Source organism: Acomys russatus, chromosome 31 (genome assembly GCF_903995435.1).
Source record: "Acomys russatus chromosome 31, mAcoRus1.1, whole genome shotgun sequence".
NCBI classification, from domain to species: Eukaryota; Metazoa; Chordata; class Mammalia; order Rodentia; family Muridae; genus Acomys; species Acomys russatus.
In genome coordinates, this window is record NC_067167.1 from 4,039,212 (window position 1) to 4,056,021 (window position 16,810).

Sequence of the window (16,810 nt, forward strand, 5' to 3'; positions counted from 1 at the left end):
GGCCTCCTGCTTGGAGCCAAGATGTAAAACCCACAGCCCAGGACCCAAAGGAGTTAACTAGGGGCTGAGGAAGGTGAGGGCTAGAGCGGGAGGGACAGCCTGCCGGCCTCCTTGAGTGGAGAGGGATGAAGGCCAGAGGCGCTGCGGGGAAACTGAGGCTGGGGGAGGAAGGTGAGCAGGCCGACTGATACAAGCAGACGGGGGTCCCTGGTGTGTCCCTGGGACATGGAGGAGGAGGGTGCACCAAGGGTCCCGCAGGGAGCCTCCTGCGGTGGAGGCATGAGGCAGCAGCCGGCAAGGAACCCAGGCTTCCAGCCACAATGGAGGGAGCCTGGGATTCTGAGACCCACTTGGGGTCCCAAGGGCTGGCCGGGCGGCATGTCTGGCCAGCAAGCCACCGGCACATGTAGGAGCCATGGCCCTGGCCTCCCACAGCCTTGATATATTCCTTCTAGAGCAAGCACTGGGTTCTGGGATGCTGGGTGGGGGTACAGCTCGGAAACCCCGTTCCCCACAGTCTTCGCTAGAGACACTGGACGGGGTGGGGAAGCAGGGAGCCACGAGGCCACAGGTTCAGAGAAGCGAAGCCAGCAGGACACAGGAGACACAGACACCACACAAGCCAACTTGGGGGTGGGGACGTGGCAGGAAGGGCGGTGGCCCTCAGGCTCCCCCGGCCCTGTAGGCCCAAGACCGGCCCCCCACTCTGCTCTTTTCCCACCCACCCTGCCATCAGTGCGGCCCGCTGAGTCCCATGGCCCACAGTGTGGTGACTGTCATTCCAATGACCCCATGGATGGGGTCAGGGCCTTCCTGCTCAGGACTGCACAGGACAGGGGAGCCGGGAGGCCATGAGCCCAGGGACGGGATGGGACAGGGTGGGACGGTGGGTCCCTGCCTCTGCCTGGCGGAGTTCCCTACCTCGCACGTAGAGGTTGGCGGGTGACGAGTAGCGCACACCAGCGCTGTTGGTGGCCACACACTCGTACTTGCCCTGGTCTGTCTCCTCGCTGCTCTCAATCTGCAGGGCACCTGTGGGGACAGGGATGGGACCTTGCCAAGATGGCCAGCACCAGGATGGGGCTGGGCCTGACAAGCACCCCCACCGTCACATCTGCACTGCCCACTCATGAAAGGGGGAACCATGGGGCACAGCATAGTGGGGTGCCCAAGAGGCTGTCACTCCTAGAGGTTACGGGGAGGAGGTAGAGGCCACCCCAGCCTCTTGTGGACCAACAAGCCAGCCCAGACTTGTGGGTGGTGGCAGTGAGCCTCGGCTTTGCCCTCAGGGCAGCTGCCAGTCAGCAGGAAGGGACAGCCCTTCCTCAAAGGTAGAGGTTGACAGCTGCTGGGTGAGGACTTGGGGGCCACATGCACAGACAGATCCCATGTCTGAAACCCAGGGCAGAGCGTGGGGACCTTAACAAGCCCCTGCACATTGGTGTCAGGACCCAGATACCTCATGCCAGATCCTGGGGCCCAGGGTGACCTGCATTTGAGGTCACAGCTCTCTGAGGGTGCTCACCAGGAGACCTTGTCCAAATCCATCCAACAAAACACAGAACTCAAACACGGAGGATACGACAAGGGAGCAGCGGCACCACCTGAGACCCTCGGAGCCCCAGAGGACATCACTCTTCCCCCAAGGACATTTTGACAAGCTACAAGCTAGGTGTTCCCCGCATCGCAGCAAAAGCAGAGATACTTGAGACCTCAGCCCTTGAAACAGCTTAGTGTTTGCAACTTAAAAACAAAAAGTGAGGTATATGTCGCCACGTCTGCCACTGTGGGCCTACTTCACAACCTTGACTTATAGCAGCTCAAAGGCAAGAGAGCCAGGCTCAGTATATTGAATATCGGGCCTGCATCAGCTAAGTGCGACACAGTGACAGCCACGTGCAGAAACCCTGGGCTCCCCGACCTCATTGGTCCAGACTTTCTGTCCACGTTCTCTGGTTTTTTGATGGCTCTACCCCAGCAGTGACAGGGCACAGAGACCTCTGTGCTCTCCCTCTTGGGTGGCAGTGAAGGCCAGCCACCACAGAATCTGACCATTGACTTCAAACAAGATGACTGCAGTGACCAGGAAGGGTAGGAGAGCCGTTTGAGGTTGCACAGTATATGGGGCACTGGGTCTGCTTTCACATGCCCTGGGGAAGTGGGTGTATCGTGCCTGGCTTTGGAGAATTCCTGTCTCTGATCCCTCTAGGCTGAACACCTCTAAATCTCAAAAGGTCCTTTTGCAGCTTCCTGTAGACGGCTGTGAGTGCAGGGGGCAGGGGTTCGGGAGGGCATGGTAAGTGGTGCCTGATGCACAGGTGGATGCCCACACTGTCCCCTGCAGCCACACTCGGCCCAAGCCACAGACAAGAGACACAAACACCAAAGGGGTTGGGGATGGGGGAGTCTCGTGGCAGATGGAGGGGGGCTTCTAGTGAGAGCTGAGGGGCAGCTGGTGAGGGGCAGACCTCTTACCTCGGATGGGGGTGCTTTCTGTAAGGGAAACAGAGACACAGGTGAATGTCACAGGAGAGGAGCTGCGGGGCCACGAGCCACGCTTGTCCCTTTGCCGGGCAGTGGAGCTGCAGCCAGCCTCATGAGGGCTCCGGGCCTTTGGGGCTGGTGCTTCCTGCAAGTGGCCCCCCTGGGTCTGGCTTGAGCCCCAGGGAGACTGCACCTCCTCCCTCTGATTATTTTTCGAGTTCCAGCAAGAAGGTGCTTTGAAATCCAGACCAGGAGGGGCGGGTAGTAGCAAGGTCCCAGGGGTCTTGTTAGTGACCAGGGAGGGACAGGAGTTAGCGTTGGAGAGCTGGGCACTGGTGTGGCAGGGGTCAGGTGTCACCAAGACTGGGATGGAGACTTGGGAAAGGAGCCGAAGGCAGAGGGGACCTCGTGGCCTCCATCAGCTCCAAAGGAAAAGAGGAAAAAGGCCGTCTGTGGGTCAGCCATATCTAAGGGAGAGAAAGTTCCAGGCTGTGGGTGCCTATGTGGTCTGTGATGCTGTTCATCTGCTGGGGCCAAAGCCAGTCGCAGCCATAACCACTAGCCCAGGACTGCTGCACAGTTGGGTAAACTGAGGCAAAGGCAGGCAGAGCGTGTCTCAAGCAGCTTCTAGACAGAGAGCCATGGGGCTGTGACACCAGGTCTCACATCTTGTGCACTCACTGCGGCCTGCACCGCCTCCTTGCTCTGTGTCCGTGGCCCAGCCCCAGCGTCTCTATGGGCCTGGCTGCCTGGAACTCACTGTGTAGACTTAGACTGGCCTCCAACTCATAGCAACCTCCTGCCTCGGCCTTCTGAGCATTAGGGTTAAAGGTACAGCCCTTGCGCCCAACAGAGATGTCACACCCCCTTGAGGCTACTCCGCACGCTGTCAGTGGGAGCCAGTGGGAACTTGTCATCTGTGCGGTGGGAGCTTTAACTCTGTTCTGATTACAGTGGCAGGAGCCCACCCCCACCTCCACCCCCGCCTCAGGCTGTTGCTCACACTACGGCAAGGGGAAAGATGCTCCCCCCCCCATCCCTTTCCACCTTTATTTTGGTGATGCTGGGGATGAAGGCCAGGGCCTCGTGAGTATGCCTGTATCAGTCACTATCACTTTAGCAAGAACTACCCCAGCGGCATGTTTCAGAGTGCTTGAGTTAGGCACAGTGTCTTCGCTATTAAATTCTGTCTCCACTCACTGAAGCTCAGGAGGAAGTTCAGAGTAGTGGGGGATCGGGGTGAGGGGCTTGTGAGGTGGAAGGTCCCCCAGCCTGGGGTCAATGGCATTTTTCCTCTTTTCCTTGTGGGTGAGGTCTGTCTGTAGGTAAGAGAGCGTTAGTACACATGCCACACGCAGTGGGTCAGTTACTGTCACGGTGGCTGTTAGTGTTGGGGCAGAGGGGTGGCAGGACCGTTAGTGGTTGGTGTGGCAAAGAAGTGAGGACTTACCAAAGCTTTCTGAGCGTTACACAGAGGGAGGAGAAGAGAGAAGAAGGTTAAAGGTCAGCCACTGGGCATCCCGGCTGCTCGTGGACATGAGGGAGGAGGAGGAGGACCATGGGGTGCAGGGCTGCCCCCTACAATGCTTAGTCATCAACCCCTGGACCTTGGCCATGGGATGGCCAGGAGGTGCCCCTGTGGGGTTGGGGCCTGCCCTGTGCGCTGAGCAGATCGTCTGAAGCTGCACTGAGCTGTGTCTCAGGGGGCTTGGGGGAGGGGTGTGAAGGAGACCCCAAGGACAGCAAGGGGTGGCCTCGAAGGACTTTGGTAGTGAGGGAGAGACTAAGGGAGGGGAAGGGGGTAGCATGTGAAGAGGTTGGTATAGGGGTGCCTGGGAAACCAGGAAAGACATGTGGGACATGGGTGACAGACACTGAGGTTCCAACTTGCACATGCTTGTCCCCAGGGAAGGGCGGGTGGAGCCATGTGCACTTGGGCGTGGGAGGGACAAGAGGCAAGCAGGTACAAATGTGGCTGAGAGCCCAGTCCCAGCATTTTGCCAGCAAACAGGAGGCAGGGTGAGCCACTCAGGGAGCCACACGCACGCACATGGACACAGACAAGTGACAGAGAACACAAACATGGTGCCCAGGAGGACACACAGATTGGTCAATTGGGCCGAATGCGGTCTCTGCCCAGACACCACTGTGAAACACCCAGCCTCACTGGTCTCAGGGCCTGGCCTCCATCCTGGGCCTCCCCAAAGCAGCTGGAACCAGGACAGACACTCATCAACACTGCCTGGTTCTGGCACCTTCAGCACTGAGGACAGTGTCCCAGGAGCCTCTGTGGCCCCGTCACCTCGCCTGCCGGTGACCCTCCACCTCCCCTGGAACTGCAAATCCTTGGTCACACCACACTCAGCTCTCCGGGGCTCCCTGCACCTGAGCCCGGCTGACTGTTCTGACACTGTGCTTCTTTCTCTCTCACCTTCTATGGCTCCCCAATACCCTCGAGCAACCACGTCCTATAACACACTGTGGAGCTGGGGTGCCCGTCACCAAGCCTACCTGCTGTCACGGCCGGTGCTCCGCGGTTACCTATCTCAACTACAGCCACCCTCACTCACAACCCCACAGCGCACATTGTGAAGTCCTAGAGCCTCGCTCGCGCCTTGGGCCTCTGTGGCTCTCTATGGCCTAGCTGGCTCCACATGCATCATGTACCACCCGTGGGTCACTGCCATCCACACCAGGTAGCAGCCTACCGACCACCAGGCCTGAGGTGCGGGTATCTGCCACCCTCAGTGATGCTGTCATCCGTCGGCCACCTGTGCCCACCTGATCGAAGCTGCTTGATGCGCCCATTGCTGGCACTGGGATCCACAGGCAGGAAGTCCTTGAACCAGGTGATCTCGGGGTCAGGGTTGCCACTGGCAGCGCAGAGCATGGTGGCCGTGCGTGTGCGCTCCACGACCTTCAGCTGGGGGCCCATGTCAATGTTGGGGAAGCCCGGGGGCAGCTGGTCCTCTGGAGGTGTAGAGACAGGGAGAAAATGGGACAGACATCCTCAGTGGCTGCAGTGCTGTGCTGGCTTGCCACCTCCCACAGCCCTTGCTTCTCAGCGCAGCAGAGAGGCACCCTCCTGTCACCCTCCATGGCTCCCTGGCTGCTGTGGGCAGAGCTGGGGGGAGAGGGTCACCAGCCTGATTGCTGGTCCAGCACAGAGGGCTCTCTGTCCACCTGCTATGGCTCTCTGTCACCTTCGTTAACCTGAGCTAACACAGCTCCCAGGAGGGCCTCACTTTGGTATCTACAGCTAGAGATGGGGACACTGGGTGCCATCTAGTGGTGACCCCCTCAAGGGCCCCCTAGCACGCCAGCAGGAGCAGCCATCAACCCTTCCCCAGGACCAGGCTGCCTGTTTCTACAGTCCCCCTCCTTCCACCCTCAGCCCCCTGCTCCCTCCTGCCTCTGCCTCCATCCAAACATCCTCGTTCTAGACCCTTCCAGAACTCGGAACCCAAGCCTTCTAGAGAACATCAGGTCTGTTTGCTGGGACATCCCAGTCTGACACCCATCACCAGGGACCAAGATGCAGGAGCAGCAGGAGTCTGAGATCAGGAAGGAGGGGACCACACGGAGCCAGCCCAGCCCCAGCGGTACTCCCCAGGGATGCCCAGTGGAAATGAGATACAGCAAGAGGCCCATGCAACACTCAGGAGAATAGGACACTGGAGCCAGCAAGGGGGTCACCAGACACGTGCCTAACTGCCTGTATTTCAAAGGGATGGGCTAACCCAGGGCCAAGAGCTCGGTCAATGCTTGCCCTGCTAACAGTATGGCAGGCACAGCCTTGTGCATAGGGACAGGTCCCCTGACAGTGTTTGCCACTGGAACCATTTGGCTTGTGGCCGAAGGTGTTTGGGGGAGAACACCTGACACCTCAGGAGCACTCTGGCTGCTGTGGGTGCAGGGGAGGACTAACAGTCGCGTGCTTGGGATCCCATGGCAGAAGGGACAGCAGGCATCATGAAGGTAGCTGGGGACACAAGTGGACAAGAACCCGTCCTGGTAGGGAATGCAGCCCAAGACATAGCAGGCTCTCACACATGTACAGGCAGCCTCCAAGGGTGCTGTGCACATGTATGTGCAGCAGTCATCTGGGGTGGCAGAGGTGGGAGGGGCACGGCTGCCTGGTATCCCTACATGCCACACTGTGCCCAAGTCCTCGGAGTTCACCTGGGTCACGATCAGATGGAGAAGGAAAAAGGGAGGCTGGAGTGGCAAGGGCTCTGGCAGCCCATGTGGGACAGGACACATAGTTTGAGCTTGCCTAGGGGTGGAGGCGGGGCGATGGCTGAGTGGGCGGGGCAAGGGCTGGGGGGTGGGGCCTGGGCAAGGGCATCTGTTCTGAGGCTTCAGTGGGAGGAGCCCACAGTGGTCAAAGAACAAAGAGAGGTGGGGGGCGGCTGGAAGGAGGGGGAGAATCTTTCCAGACTCCCAGTGATCACTGCATGATGGATGCAGAGTGAGTCTCAACTCTGGGAGTGTTGACAATGATGCTGGCACAGGGCAGCAGGAGGCTGCTGCCTAGTCTGCGCTGGGAAAGGTCAAGGCAAAAAATATCCCAGAGAGAGGAGAGAGAGGAGGGGCCCTGGGGTGTGTGGACTCTGCCCGGCTCCGCCCCTTCCAGGCTCTGGCAGACACAGAGTGTAAAGCTCACTGTGGGGCCCCTTGTTCGAGATGACAGAATTCCCGGACTGCAGACCCTGGGGTGGCTTGGAACGCCCACTAGTTCCACTGGCCCTGTGTCCCAGGCTTCAGGGGGGAGCTCCTGGGGACCTGTGATGCCCAGAGCAGCTGCTCACAGCCACAAATGCAATGTCCCCAAGGGACAGGACACCCAGCTCCACAGGTTCATGACCCCTGCCCAGGCCACACAGCTCCAAGGCTGCTTGCTGCCTTGGGACTTGAACTCAATTGTCTGGTCCCAGTGTTCTGTGCCCCTTACACTGAGCTAGGGCACAGGACTCAGGCTGGCAGGCTTGTGCCCATCCTGCCTTTGGGGGAACCCACCCTTCGCTAAGTTCTTCTGTGGGGGCTGGGTGAACGGTCACCCCAGGTAGGCAGGAGACTAGCCATGGCTATCTGTTCTGTTCCTGAGTGGCTGGCATCAGCTGGGGAGGGCAGTGGTGACCCAAGCTGACTGGTGACAAAGGGTCACAAGAGACCAAGGGACAGAGTCCAGAAAGCACTGACTGAGAGCCTGGCTCAAGCTGAGCCTGCTGCGCAGACATTCAAACCACACAAAGCGAGGAGCGTAGGCAGTGTGGGAGCAAAGACATCCTTAGAGAAATGAGCAAGGCCAACACAGGAAGGCTTGGGGGCAAGCTCTGCACTCTGGTCCCTCCTCCCGGACCCCGGGACACGCACCTCTGAGGACAGTCAGCTTCGCGTGAACTGTGATTTCCCCCACAGAGTTCTGGGCCACGCACTCGTACACATTTTCATCCCGGGGCGTCCGCAGTGGCTGGATCCTCAGCACCGCCCCAGAGCTCTCGTCAAAGTCGATGGTCTGGGAGTAGGGGTGGGGGTGGGGGTAAGAGCGTGAGGCCAGCCTAGGGTGTGTGCTGGGATGGGGGTGGTAGCCGCACCAGGCATATGGTGACCCTAAGCCAAGGGTGTCATGTGTGTGCGGGAGGGGACACAGGTGTGCACTCAGGAGACCACCCAGAACCAGTCATGGTGAAATAAAAGAAGCCAGGAGACACACCATGACCACACAGACTGGATGGATGGAACTCAGCCCACACATTCCACACTGATTATAGGACGTAGGCACGTGGGCATCTGACCACCCATGTGTTCAGATGTGGGCTGTGAGTTAAAACTCAGAGAAGGCAGGGCCTTGCCTGAGGACACACAGCACAGAGTGGTAGACCCAGGAAAGACTGCAGTGCTGGGATGGGGGCAGTGCAGGATGGGAGTCGTGGCCACCTAGTGGCTTCCTGTGGCCACCTAGTGACATCTCTAGGCTCAGCTACTGTCCCACCAGGAAGGGGTGTATTGGCTTGAGGGCACCCCCAACCTGGTCCCGGCTCACCTCGAAACGCTGCGAGTTCACTTTCTTGCCCTTTTTGTTCCAGGTCACCCGTGGCTTAGGATCGCCCGTGGCCTGGCACACGAAGGAGGCCACGCCTCCCGACACACCAATCTGGTCCTTGGGCTCTTTGATAAATCTGGGTGGCTCTGGGGATTCAGCAAGTGGAGGGGAAGTCTCAGGTCCTGGCCAGAGAGCTCCCTCAGTGCCAACAGAGGACCTCCCCACAGGCTCACACAATCACATGGTACCCCACAGAGACTAGGGGTCCCCACACTGAGCCTCTAGAGACACATCAGCGATGACCTGATACACCCAGGTTCACACCCAAAAGAAACAAAACGCGCTCTAATTCTTTAACGGGACCTGTGGGGAAACTATGGCACCAAGCAGAGAGGACAGAGGTGACCACAGATCAGAGTGGAGGGCTAGCGAGAGGGCCTAGCAGGGACAGGCGCCTGCCACCAAACCCTCAGAATCATGTGTGATCCTGGGGTCCACAAGGTGAAGGGAGTATGTGACTTTCACATGTTATGTTCTGACTGCCCAGGCAAGCACATGCACACACACACACAATATGCTAAGTGAATATCCAAATAAAAGTGTCCAAAATGTCCAAAGTCGGTATTTGAACCCAGAGCTCCTGAGAGTGGCATGAGCCAGGGACGCAAGCCTGGGGAGGGGCTTGGCCCTGGATCCATCAGGCCTCACATGAACCCACCCTAAATGCCCACCTGGGGCTTTAAGGTGGGTAGATATGCCACGCTTCCTTCCCATTGGCTGTTTGGTAGCAGCCTGTCATCCCAGGACTGGATGGACGCACCAATCCTAGCTCTGCTGCAATGTCCTCCCCGGATGCCGGGACCCAGAGCTGTCCCTCACAGCTGGGGAGACGCAGCCTAAGCACCCACCCAAACACTCAGACCTCTCAACACTGGGTGCTGAGCTTCAGAGTGAGCCAGCAGGAGGCAGAGGGAGTACACTGGAGGGCTCTGACTGCTACAAGTCTGGGTCCACACAGACCACCAGCTTCTCCTCATAGCCTCCTTAGCTGCCCATGTCCCTGACCCCCGCAACATATTTGGGTGTATTAATGGGCTTATATGACCAGGTCTGTATCCCTTCAGCCCACACCAGGTCCAGGCTCTGAGGTGGTGGAGACAGACTGGGGACCCTCCTCTGTTACTCACAGGAATGACACCTGGGGTCATGTGTCCTCGGCCAAGGACATGGGGAGAGAAACCCTGACCAGGTGGAACTGCCCCTCAGAAGTGGGACACACCCCTCCTGCCCTCCAATCCAGCCAGCCCTGTGAAGCTGTCCCCTACTGCCGTCTTCTTCCAGGGAGCCCTGGAGTCCTCACAGCACTTCTCTCTGCTTCTGTGCCAGTTGACCCCTAAGAACATTTGTCCCTGCCCCTCTGCCCACTGGCCCCTGGTGCTGGGCCGACATCCATCTGTCTGCTCGGCCCTGGGCCCAGAGCCAACCCCGCAGAGGCTGCTCCGCCCGCTGCGGTAGACAGGATCTTGTGGGCTCCTGCCATCTCTGCTTGGCATGGCCCCCTCCTCCTCGATACTGTCCAAAAAGGAAAACCACCATGGGACTGCAAGGGACCAAGTCGCCTCAGCACCAGGCCCTGACAGGGTCACCATGACCCTTACACTCATTTGTACAGAGGCCCAGATAGGACACATAACCTTCCTAGGTCCCCCAGCTCCGTCCCTTAGAAGAGACCAAGGTCCAGAGTGGAGTTTGGTTCTGATAGAGGCTCCGGCCCTGGGTTCGGCATGCCACTCCAGCCAGGGCCCTCCGCAGACATCCTGGCCCACTCGACACCTCCTCCATCCTCCACATCCTCCACAACCACACTGTGTCACCAGGGAGTCTTCCCTGTGGTCCAGCAGGGCCAGCTCTCCCCCTCCTGACTTCCTACAAGGAGAGGGGTTTTCCGTACCCTTACCCTTCAAGGTCCCTAATGCAATGATGGATCTTGGTGTCAGAGGGAAACTGAGGCCCCACATACATCTTAACAACGAGCAAAATGCAACCCTGAGCTCCAAAATACACCAATCTCCTTTTAATAGATTCATTTTAATTTTTTATTTATTTTATTTTTATTTCTGTGTGTGCACGCAGAGCCCTAGGAGGCCAAAAGAATACGTCAAATCCCCTGGTGGAAGGGTGCTGAGAATTGAACCTGGGTCCTCTGGAAGAATAGTTGGTGCTGTTAATTGCTGACCTGTATCTCCAGCCCCTTTCCCTTTGGGTTTGTTTTAGTCAGGGGTCTCATACATTAGCCCAGGCTGGCCTTGAACTCACAGATGTCCACCTGCCTCTGCCTCTCTCGAGTGCTGGGATTAAAGGTGTACACCATCAACATTTTTTATTTTCAGACTTTTCCATGGTCAGTCAACCCTACCAGGAATGGCAGCAAACTCCTATATACCTACAAAACCCTGGCCCCAACGTTCTCTTCTAAAAGTCCATCTCGGCTCCTGATGGCATCTGACCTGGCACTGGTCCAGTGAGCACTGACGATTCACAGCACTGTTACTGTCTGAGCAGCGTCACCTCTGTTGTCCAGCCCCAGCCATACACAAAGCTGGACACCAAGCCTCTTTCTCAAGCATGCAAGCTCTGTTTGGACCACAGTGGGAACAGACGCACAGCCAGGTCCACCCACCCCAGCCTGGCCTCTTACCTTCAGCCGTGCACCCTCTGGCCAGCAGTACCAGGAAGAGCCCCACAGGACCCACCACAGACGCCACGCTGGGACTCCAGGTGGGCGCCATACTTGGCAGTGGCCTCTGGCCTCCGCCCTGGCGGGGGACGGTGCCCCCGTGCCTCACGGAGAGGCCTCAAGCCAAGGTGTCCAGAGGGGCAGCGTCTGTGGAGACAACAGAGCAGTAGTGAGTGGGTAGGTAGGAAAGTAGGGTCTTCCCTGAGGTGGCGCTATGGGAGGGACCCACATGTGGGGTGCAGGTGGGACTAGGAGGTTACAGGGACACCCCAGAGCCCACTGCCCTGTCTTGGGTAGACAAAGCAGTTTCCTGAGATGGCACCTCCTGTAGCCTAGGATGGCCTCCAATTTGCTAAGCAGCCGAAGACCTCCAACTCCTGATCCTCCTGCCTCTGCCCGCACACTGAGCCCCACCTTGACCTCCTCGGCTCTAATAGCAAGTGTGGGCCACAACCCCATCCCTGGAGCTGACCCCCGATGCCTGCTTCAGGCCTTTCCTGTCCCAGTGCTCTCCACCCTGATGTAACAACCGCTGTAGCGCCCAGGGCCTCCAGAACAGCTGATGCTGCCCGTCCCCCGCCGGGTGAGAGCCACCCCACAGTGTGGCCTGGAAATGACGGGCATGGTTCTGTGGCATTTACCCAGATTCCCACAAGGGCACCAGTCCCCACCCAGCCCACAAACACCTAAGTTCCCAGGCGCAGCATCCCTCAGGTGTGCCTCGAACCCAGGACCAGGCGTGTCATGGTGCTCTGGAGCTCACCCTGCCTCAAGCCAGGACAGTGGGTAGAAGCCCAAGGAGAGGCTTGATAGTGTGAGCACCACACCCCGGAAGGGCCCAGGCTGTGGCCATGGGGAGGAGAGAGGCACATAATGACGGGTGACCCTGTGATTCTGTCTCCCAAAATACCCAGCTGTGGTCGCCTCACCCAGCCCCAAGGGAGAGCAGGGACTGCGGTGGCCAGTTCATGGCCCAGTGTGTGAACCAGGAGGGCACGGATGGGAGAGGAAAGAGGAGGGCTCAATACACACACAGTCAGACCACAGTCACACAGCCAGTCAGACGGTAGATGGACCCAGGCACACAATCAGGCTGCAAGCAGATGCGGGGAACATAGACAGCAGGCAGGCGGACCTGGGCATAGTCAGGCTGCAGACACAGAGACATCAGATATTCACACAGTCAGACTGCCAAGATGGGGACACCCCCACTTCTGAACCCAGCCCGATTTTGTACACAGTCAGGCCACAAGCCCAATATACAAAGCCAGACCCAGAGGTACACGGGCAGGATTCATACCCACAGTGGGATGCACTGCAGCTGTCATACACACACGGTCAGGGCCAAGCAGGCAGTATGCACATAATACACCCTTCAAGGGTGCTGGGATGTGGTTCACTGGGCGTCCTCCGCTAGGCCCTTTCACACCAAACACGGACCTGCAAAGCCATGCCTCTTTCCCCAAGGTGGTGGCAGTCCACCCACAGGGCCACACAGTCAGACTGCACATAACACCCACAGGCCCACACAGACTGCACATAACACCCATAGGTCCACACAGTCAGACTGCACATAACACCCACAGGCCCACACAGTCAGACTGCACATAACACCCACAGGCCCACACAGTCAGACTGCACATAACACCCACAGGCTCACACAGTCAGACTGCACATAACACCCACAGGCCCACACAGTCAGACTGCACATAACACCCACATGCCCACACAGTCAGACTGCACATAACACCCACAGGCCCACACAGTCAGACTGCACATAACACCCACAGGCCCACACAGTCAGACTGCACATAATACAGGCCCGATCTACCAGCAGCCAGGTGGACAGACAAAGCCCTGGGTCAGCCTCTTACCTGGGACTCACTCTGCAGCCCCGGATACTCAGAGGAAGGAGAGCCATGCTAGCCAGGGACCAGGTGACCACGCCAGCCCCACCCGAGGTGCCTGTGCGAGGCTACAAAGAGGACAGGAGTGGCTAGGTCCAGGCCACTCGTACAAGGCTTGGGAGAGACACTGGGGAAACTGAGGAAGAACGCAGACCCACAGCCTGGGAGGCTTGGGAGGGGGTTTCCAAGGTAACGCCCCAGATGAGGCATGTGTGTGGGACGTCCCTAAGGTGGCTCACCAGTCTGACCTCTCAGAGTCCCAGATTTGTGCCACTTGGGGGGTGGAGTGGCAGCTGGCAGACACAGGCTGAGGGAATGAGAGGGCATCCCCACATCCACCCCAAGGCCCGATGGGATGTGGGGTGGAGGCAGAAAGAGCAACTGAAGGAAAGTTCACACACCATGCCTACACAGATAGGACATCCCAGGGTCTGTCACACCCCAATGGTCCTCAAAGGGCTTTCCCAGGAGGGGGACAGGACCCGTGTGCCACCCTAAGCTGGTCTGTCTGCCCAGGGCCTTTGCACACACAGTTGGATGTAATGCCACCTTTCCTTAGGTGGAGAAACTGAGGCTCTGGCCACACATCCAGCCATTGGTCAAGAACTCCATTGTTCTCAAAAGCTGGCCAGAGGCAGGTCCAGCCTGCTTTGCAGGAGGGGAAACTGGGGCTCAGGGCAGCATTAAGGCTCCCCAAGGCTGCATGGGCTCGGGTGTGAGCCTGGGAAAGCAGGATGAGTTTTGCAAGCCAGCCCCCTCTGGGAGCTCCCATGCTGCACTCACAGGGGAACAAGAGTGTGCCAGGCCACAGGTCACGAGGGCCTGGAGCTGGCTTTGTGTGCCCACACGGCCCGGGAGCATAAAAGGGTGATTATAACCCAGGCTGGGTGACACAGAGGCTCTGGGTCACCCATACAAGGGGCACCTCCTGGAGCCCCAGACAGTGTCCCGAGCCCACTGGGGTGCCACCCGCTTGGCCAGGAGGCAAAGTCCCCACAGGGCACACTTCTGCAGCCAACTAGTCCTTGAGGCCTGCACCCTCTGGGAGGAAATGCTCTCAAGCTAGTCCCACCCCTTCCCCACCCAGAACCCACTTTAACTACTACTGAGGAGTAGACTTGAGGGTCAGGAGTTGGTGGGTGCGGCCTGAGCTCTGCCAAACTCTGCCACACCGAGAAGGCAATCACACAAAGAAGGTAACCGAGGCTCAGAGATGAGGTCCCTGTCCCCAAAGGGCTGGGATAGAGTAGCCCACTCTCCCTGGCTGCCCACCCCGTCTTTGCTGGGCTGCTGGGTTTGGCCTGCAGTCTCTCCCGACTACCCATGGTTCAGTGCTTTGGGCCCCCACCAGATGCCCCCTTCTCACATATGGGCCCAAGTACACATCCTTCAAGTGCCAAGACACCCGCCCCCGCATCCCAGCTGGGTCTCAATTCCTCTCTAGAATCCTTGGGGTGCCCATCGACACCCACCATAATAACCCAGTCTCCCATCCCTGCCTCTGAGTCCTCATGCTGTTCCAAGCAAGTCCTTGCAAGCTGCACACCCTTCCCTCTTTCCCACCAAACCTCAGCCCTGCATCCGTCAAAGTCGCCACCCTGGACACCCCTGGTGGAATGCCAAATCCACTGTCGGGGGACCAAATGCACCTTCCCAGCCCTACCCCCAGGCCGCCCCCCAACCCCAGAAAAACTAGAAGGAAACTCAAGTCGCAACATGAGAAGGCACCTACTTAATACTGGACCTCACTGGACGGGCGCTTTATCCACAACACCCCTCTCCTCCGTTCTTGAAGGGGAAACTGAGGCTGGCAAAGCCGAGCTCTGCAGACAGGAGGAGGCAGAGTGGGCTGCGCGTTTGCAGGGACCTGGGGGCAGGAGAGGCCCAGACGGGGATCGCGTGAAGCCGTGGGGTGCACAGTGGGCGTGGCTTTGGCCCCCTTGAGTCCCAGGACCTTAGGGGTGCGCAGGGGTGCAGGCCACCCCGAGGCGCAGCGAGCGGGAAAGTTTCTGTGCTACGGCTGCCCCTCCCCCGCTCGATCCCTCCGCGGCCCAAGGGCTCCGCCCCCGGGTGGGGGAGGGGTCTGCGGAGCATAACGGTCCCGAGCTCAGCCAAGTGCGGGACGCGCTCGCGGTGCCGAGGGGAACCCGAGCGGCTCCGATCGCGCCCGAGTATCCCCGATCGCGCCCGAGCGTCCCCGAGGTCGAGCGCGCAGGGACGCGGGGGGTCCCCTGGCTCTGTGGGGAACGCCAGGATGGTGACAAAGGCAGGGCGGGGACACGGCCGGCCCGAACCACTCACCGCGTCTGCGAGGTCCGGGCTGCGCCGCTGGCTGCACCGTCCGTCGGTCCGTTGGTCTGTCAGCTCCCGCCCAGCGCAGCGCAGACTTGGCGCAGGCAGCGGAGCAGCAGTCGGACCGGGGGCGGAGCCTAGCCTGCGGGGGCGGAGTCCGAAGATTCCGAGGGGAGGGGCAGAAGGCGGGGCTTCTGGGGGAAGCCGGGCTAGGGGGCGGGGCCTCGCAGTGGCGGAGTGAAGGCAGATTCGGGAGGCAAAGGGAGCTGGGGGAGGGGCTCCTTGAGTGGCAGGCCGGCTGAGGGCGGGGCTTGTAAGGAAGACTAGCCGGGGGCGGAGCTTCGAGGTGGCAGGCCCAGGGCAGATTCGGGTTGAGGGGTTTAGGGGCGGGGCTTCTACGGAAGGCTGGTTGGGGCGGAGCTTCTGAAGAAAGCTTCGCAGCTTCAGGCTGATGGAAGACACGGGAGGAAAGAAACTGGGGGCCGGGCTTCTGGTGAGCGTCTGGGGCGGGGCAGATGCTCCAAGGCCTCTCAGGGGCGGAGATTCCGATGGAGTTGGAGTTTGGAAAAGAGAAGGGGCAGGCTGGAGGCGTGGCTTTTTAGGGGGGCTTTAGGGACTGACTTTCTCCAGGACTTGGGGCGTGTATTGTAGAGATGTAAGGAGCGGAGGTTTTTTAGGTGGGCGTGGCTTTCTGGCATGAAGCCAGATAGAGGCGTGGCTCCGGGAGGCCTGGCTCAGCTGGAGGACGCGCTCCAGCTCCTGAGGCCATAGTAAGCTAGTGGAAAAGGGTAGGGAGGGGGAGAAACACCGCCGGAAGTGAGGCCGAGTGTCAGAGTGTCAGAGGAGCGGGGTGGGATGGCAGTAGCACAGCACCCCGGACCCGGTTCGCAGCGGCGCAGTCGCCATAGCGATAGATATAGGCAGGACCCGAGTGACCCATGCGCCCGGGCCAGCCCAGACCTCTGGCTCCCGCATCCTGGACTCCCCTTTCGGTCTTAAGGGCTGCAACGTGGGGACCTGGTGGCCAAGGCTCTCTCCCAGCCGCGAGCCAGATTGGAAACAGATGCTGCCTCCAACTCCCTCTGTGCACCTCCTAGGCTGCTTCAAACTCAGCCGGAAGCTCAGGGGCCCGCGCAGGGGGCTCAGCACTCTCTTACCCATCCCTTGTTCAAAAGAGTAGGGTGACCTGTTCACAACTGGACGGCTCACCACGAACTTAAAGACCCTCTGAGACATCTGGGACTAGAGCAAGGCTGGAGTCCCCTGCCACCCAGTTAGTACAACAGGACACAATGACCTATAAACAACAATCCCGGGCTAGATGCCTGTCGGCCATGTAGCAAG

General features: G+C 59.2%; 1 protein-coding gene across 1 annotated transcript in view; it reads right to left on the minus strand.

Annotated features, from left to right (window-relative positions):
* The window catches only part of Ptprs (protein tyrosine phosphatase receptor type S), a 47,207-nt gene extending 32,047 nt beyond the window's left edge, over positions 1–15,160 (minus strand). The window contains exons 1-6 of the mRNA XM_051172822.1: positions 14,907–15,160; positions 11,229–11,414; positions 8,531–8,676; positions 7,861–8,002; positions 5,266–5,454; positions 922–1,032 (exon numbers count right to left, since the gene is read on the minus strand). Coding sequence (XP_051028779.1) covers positions 922–1,032; positions 5,266–5,454; positions 7,861–8,002; positions 8,531–8,676; positions 11,229–11,319 — 679 coding nt within the window. The 5' untranslated portion in view covers positions 11,320–11,414; positions 14,907–15,160. The remainder of the gene's footprint in view (positions 1–921; positions 1,033–5,265; positions 5,455–7,860; positions 8,003–8,530; positions 8,677–11,228; positions 11,415–14,906) is intronic.
* Between the last annotated feature and the right edge of the window lie 1,650 nt (positions 15,161–16,810).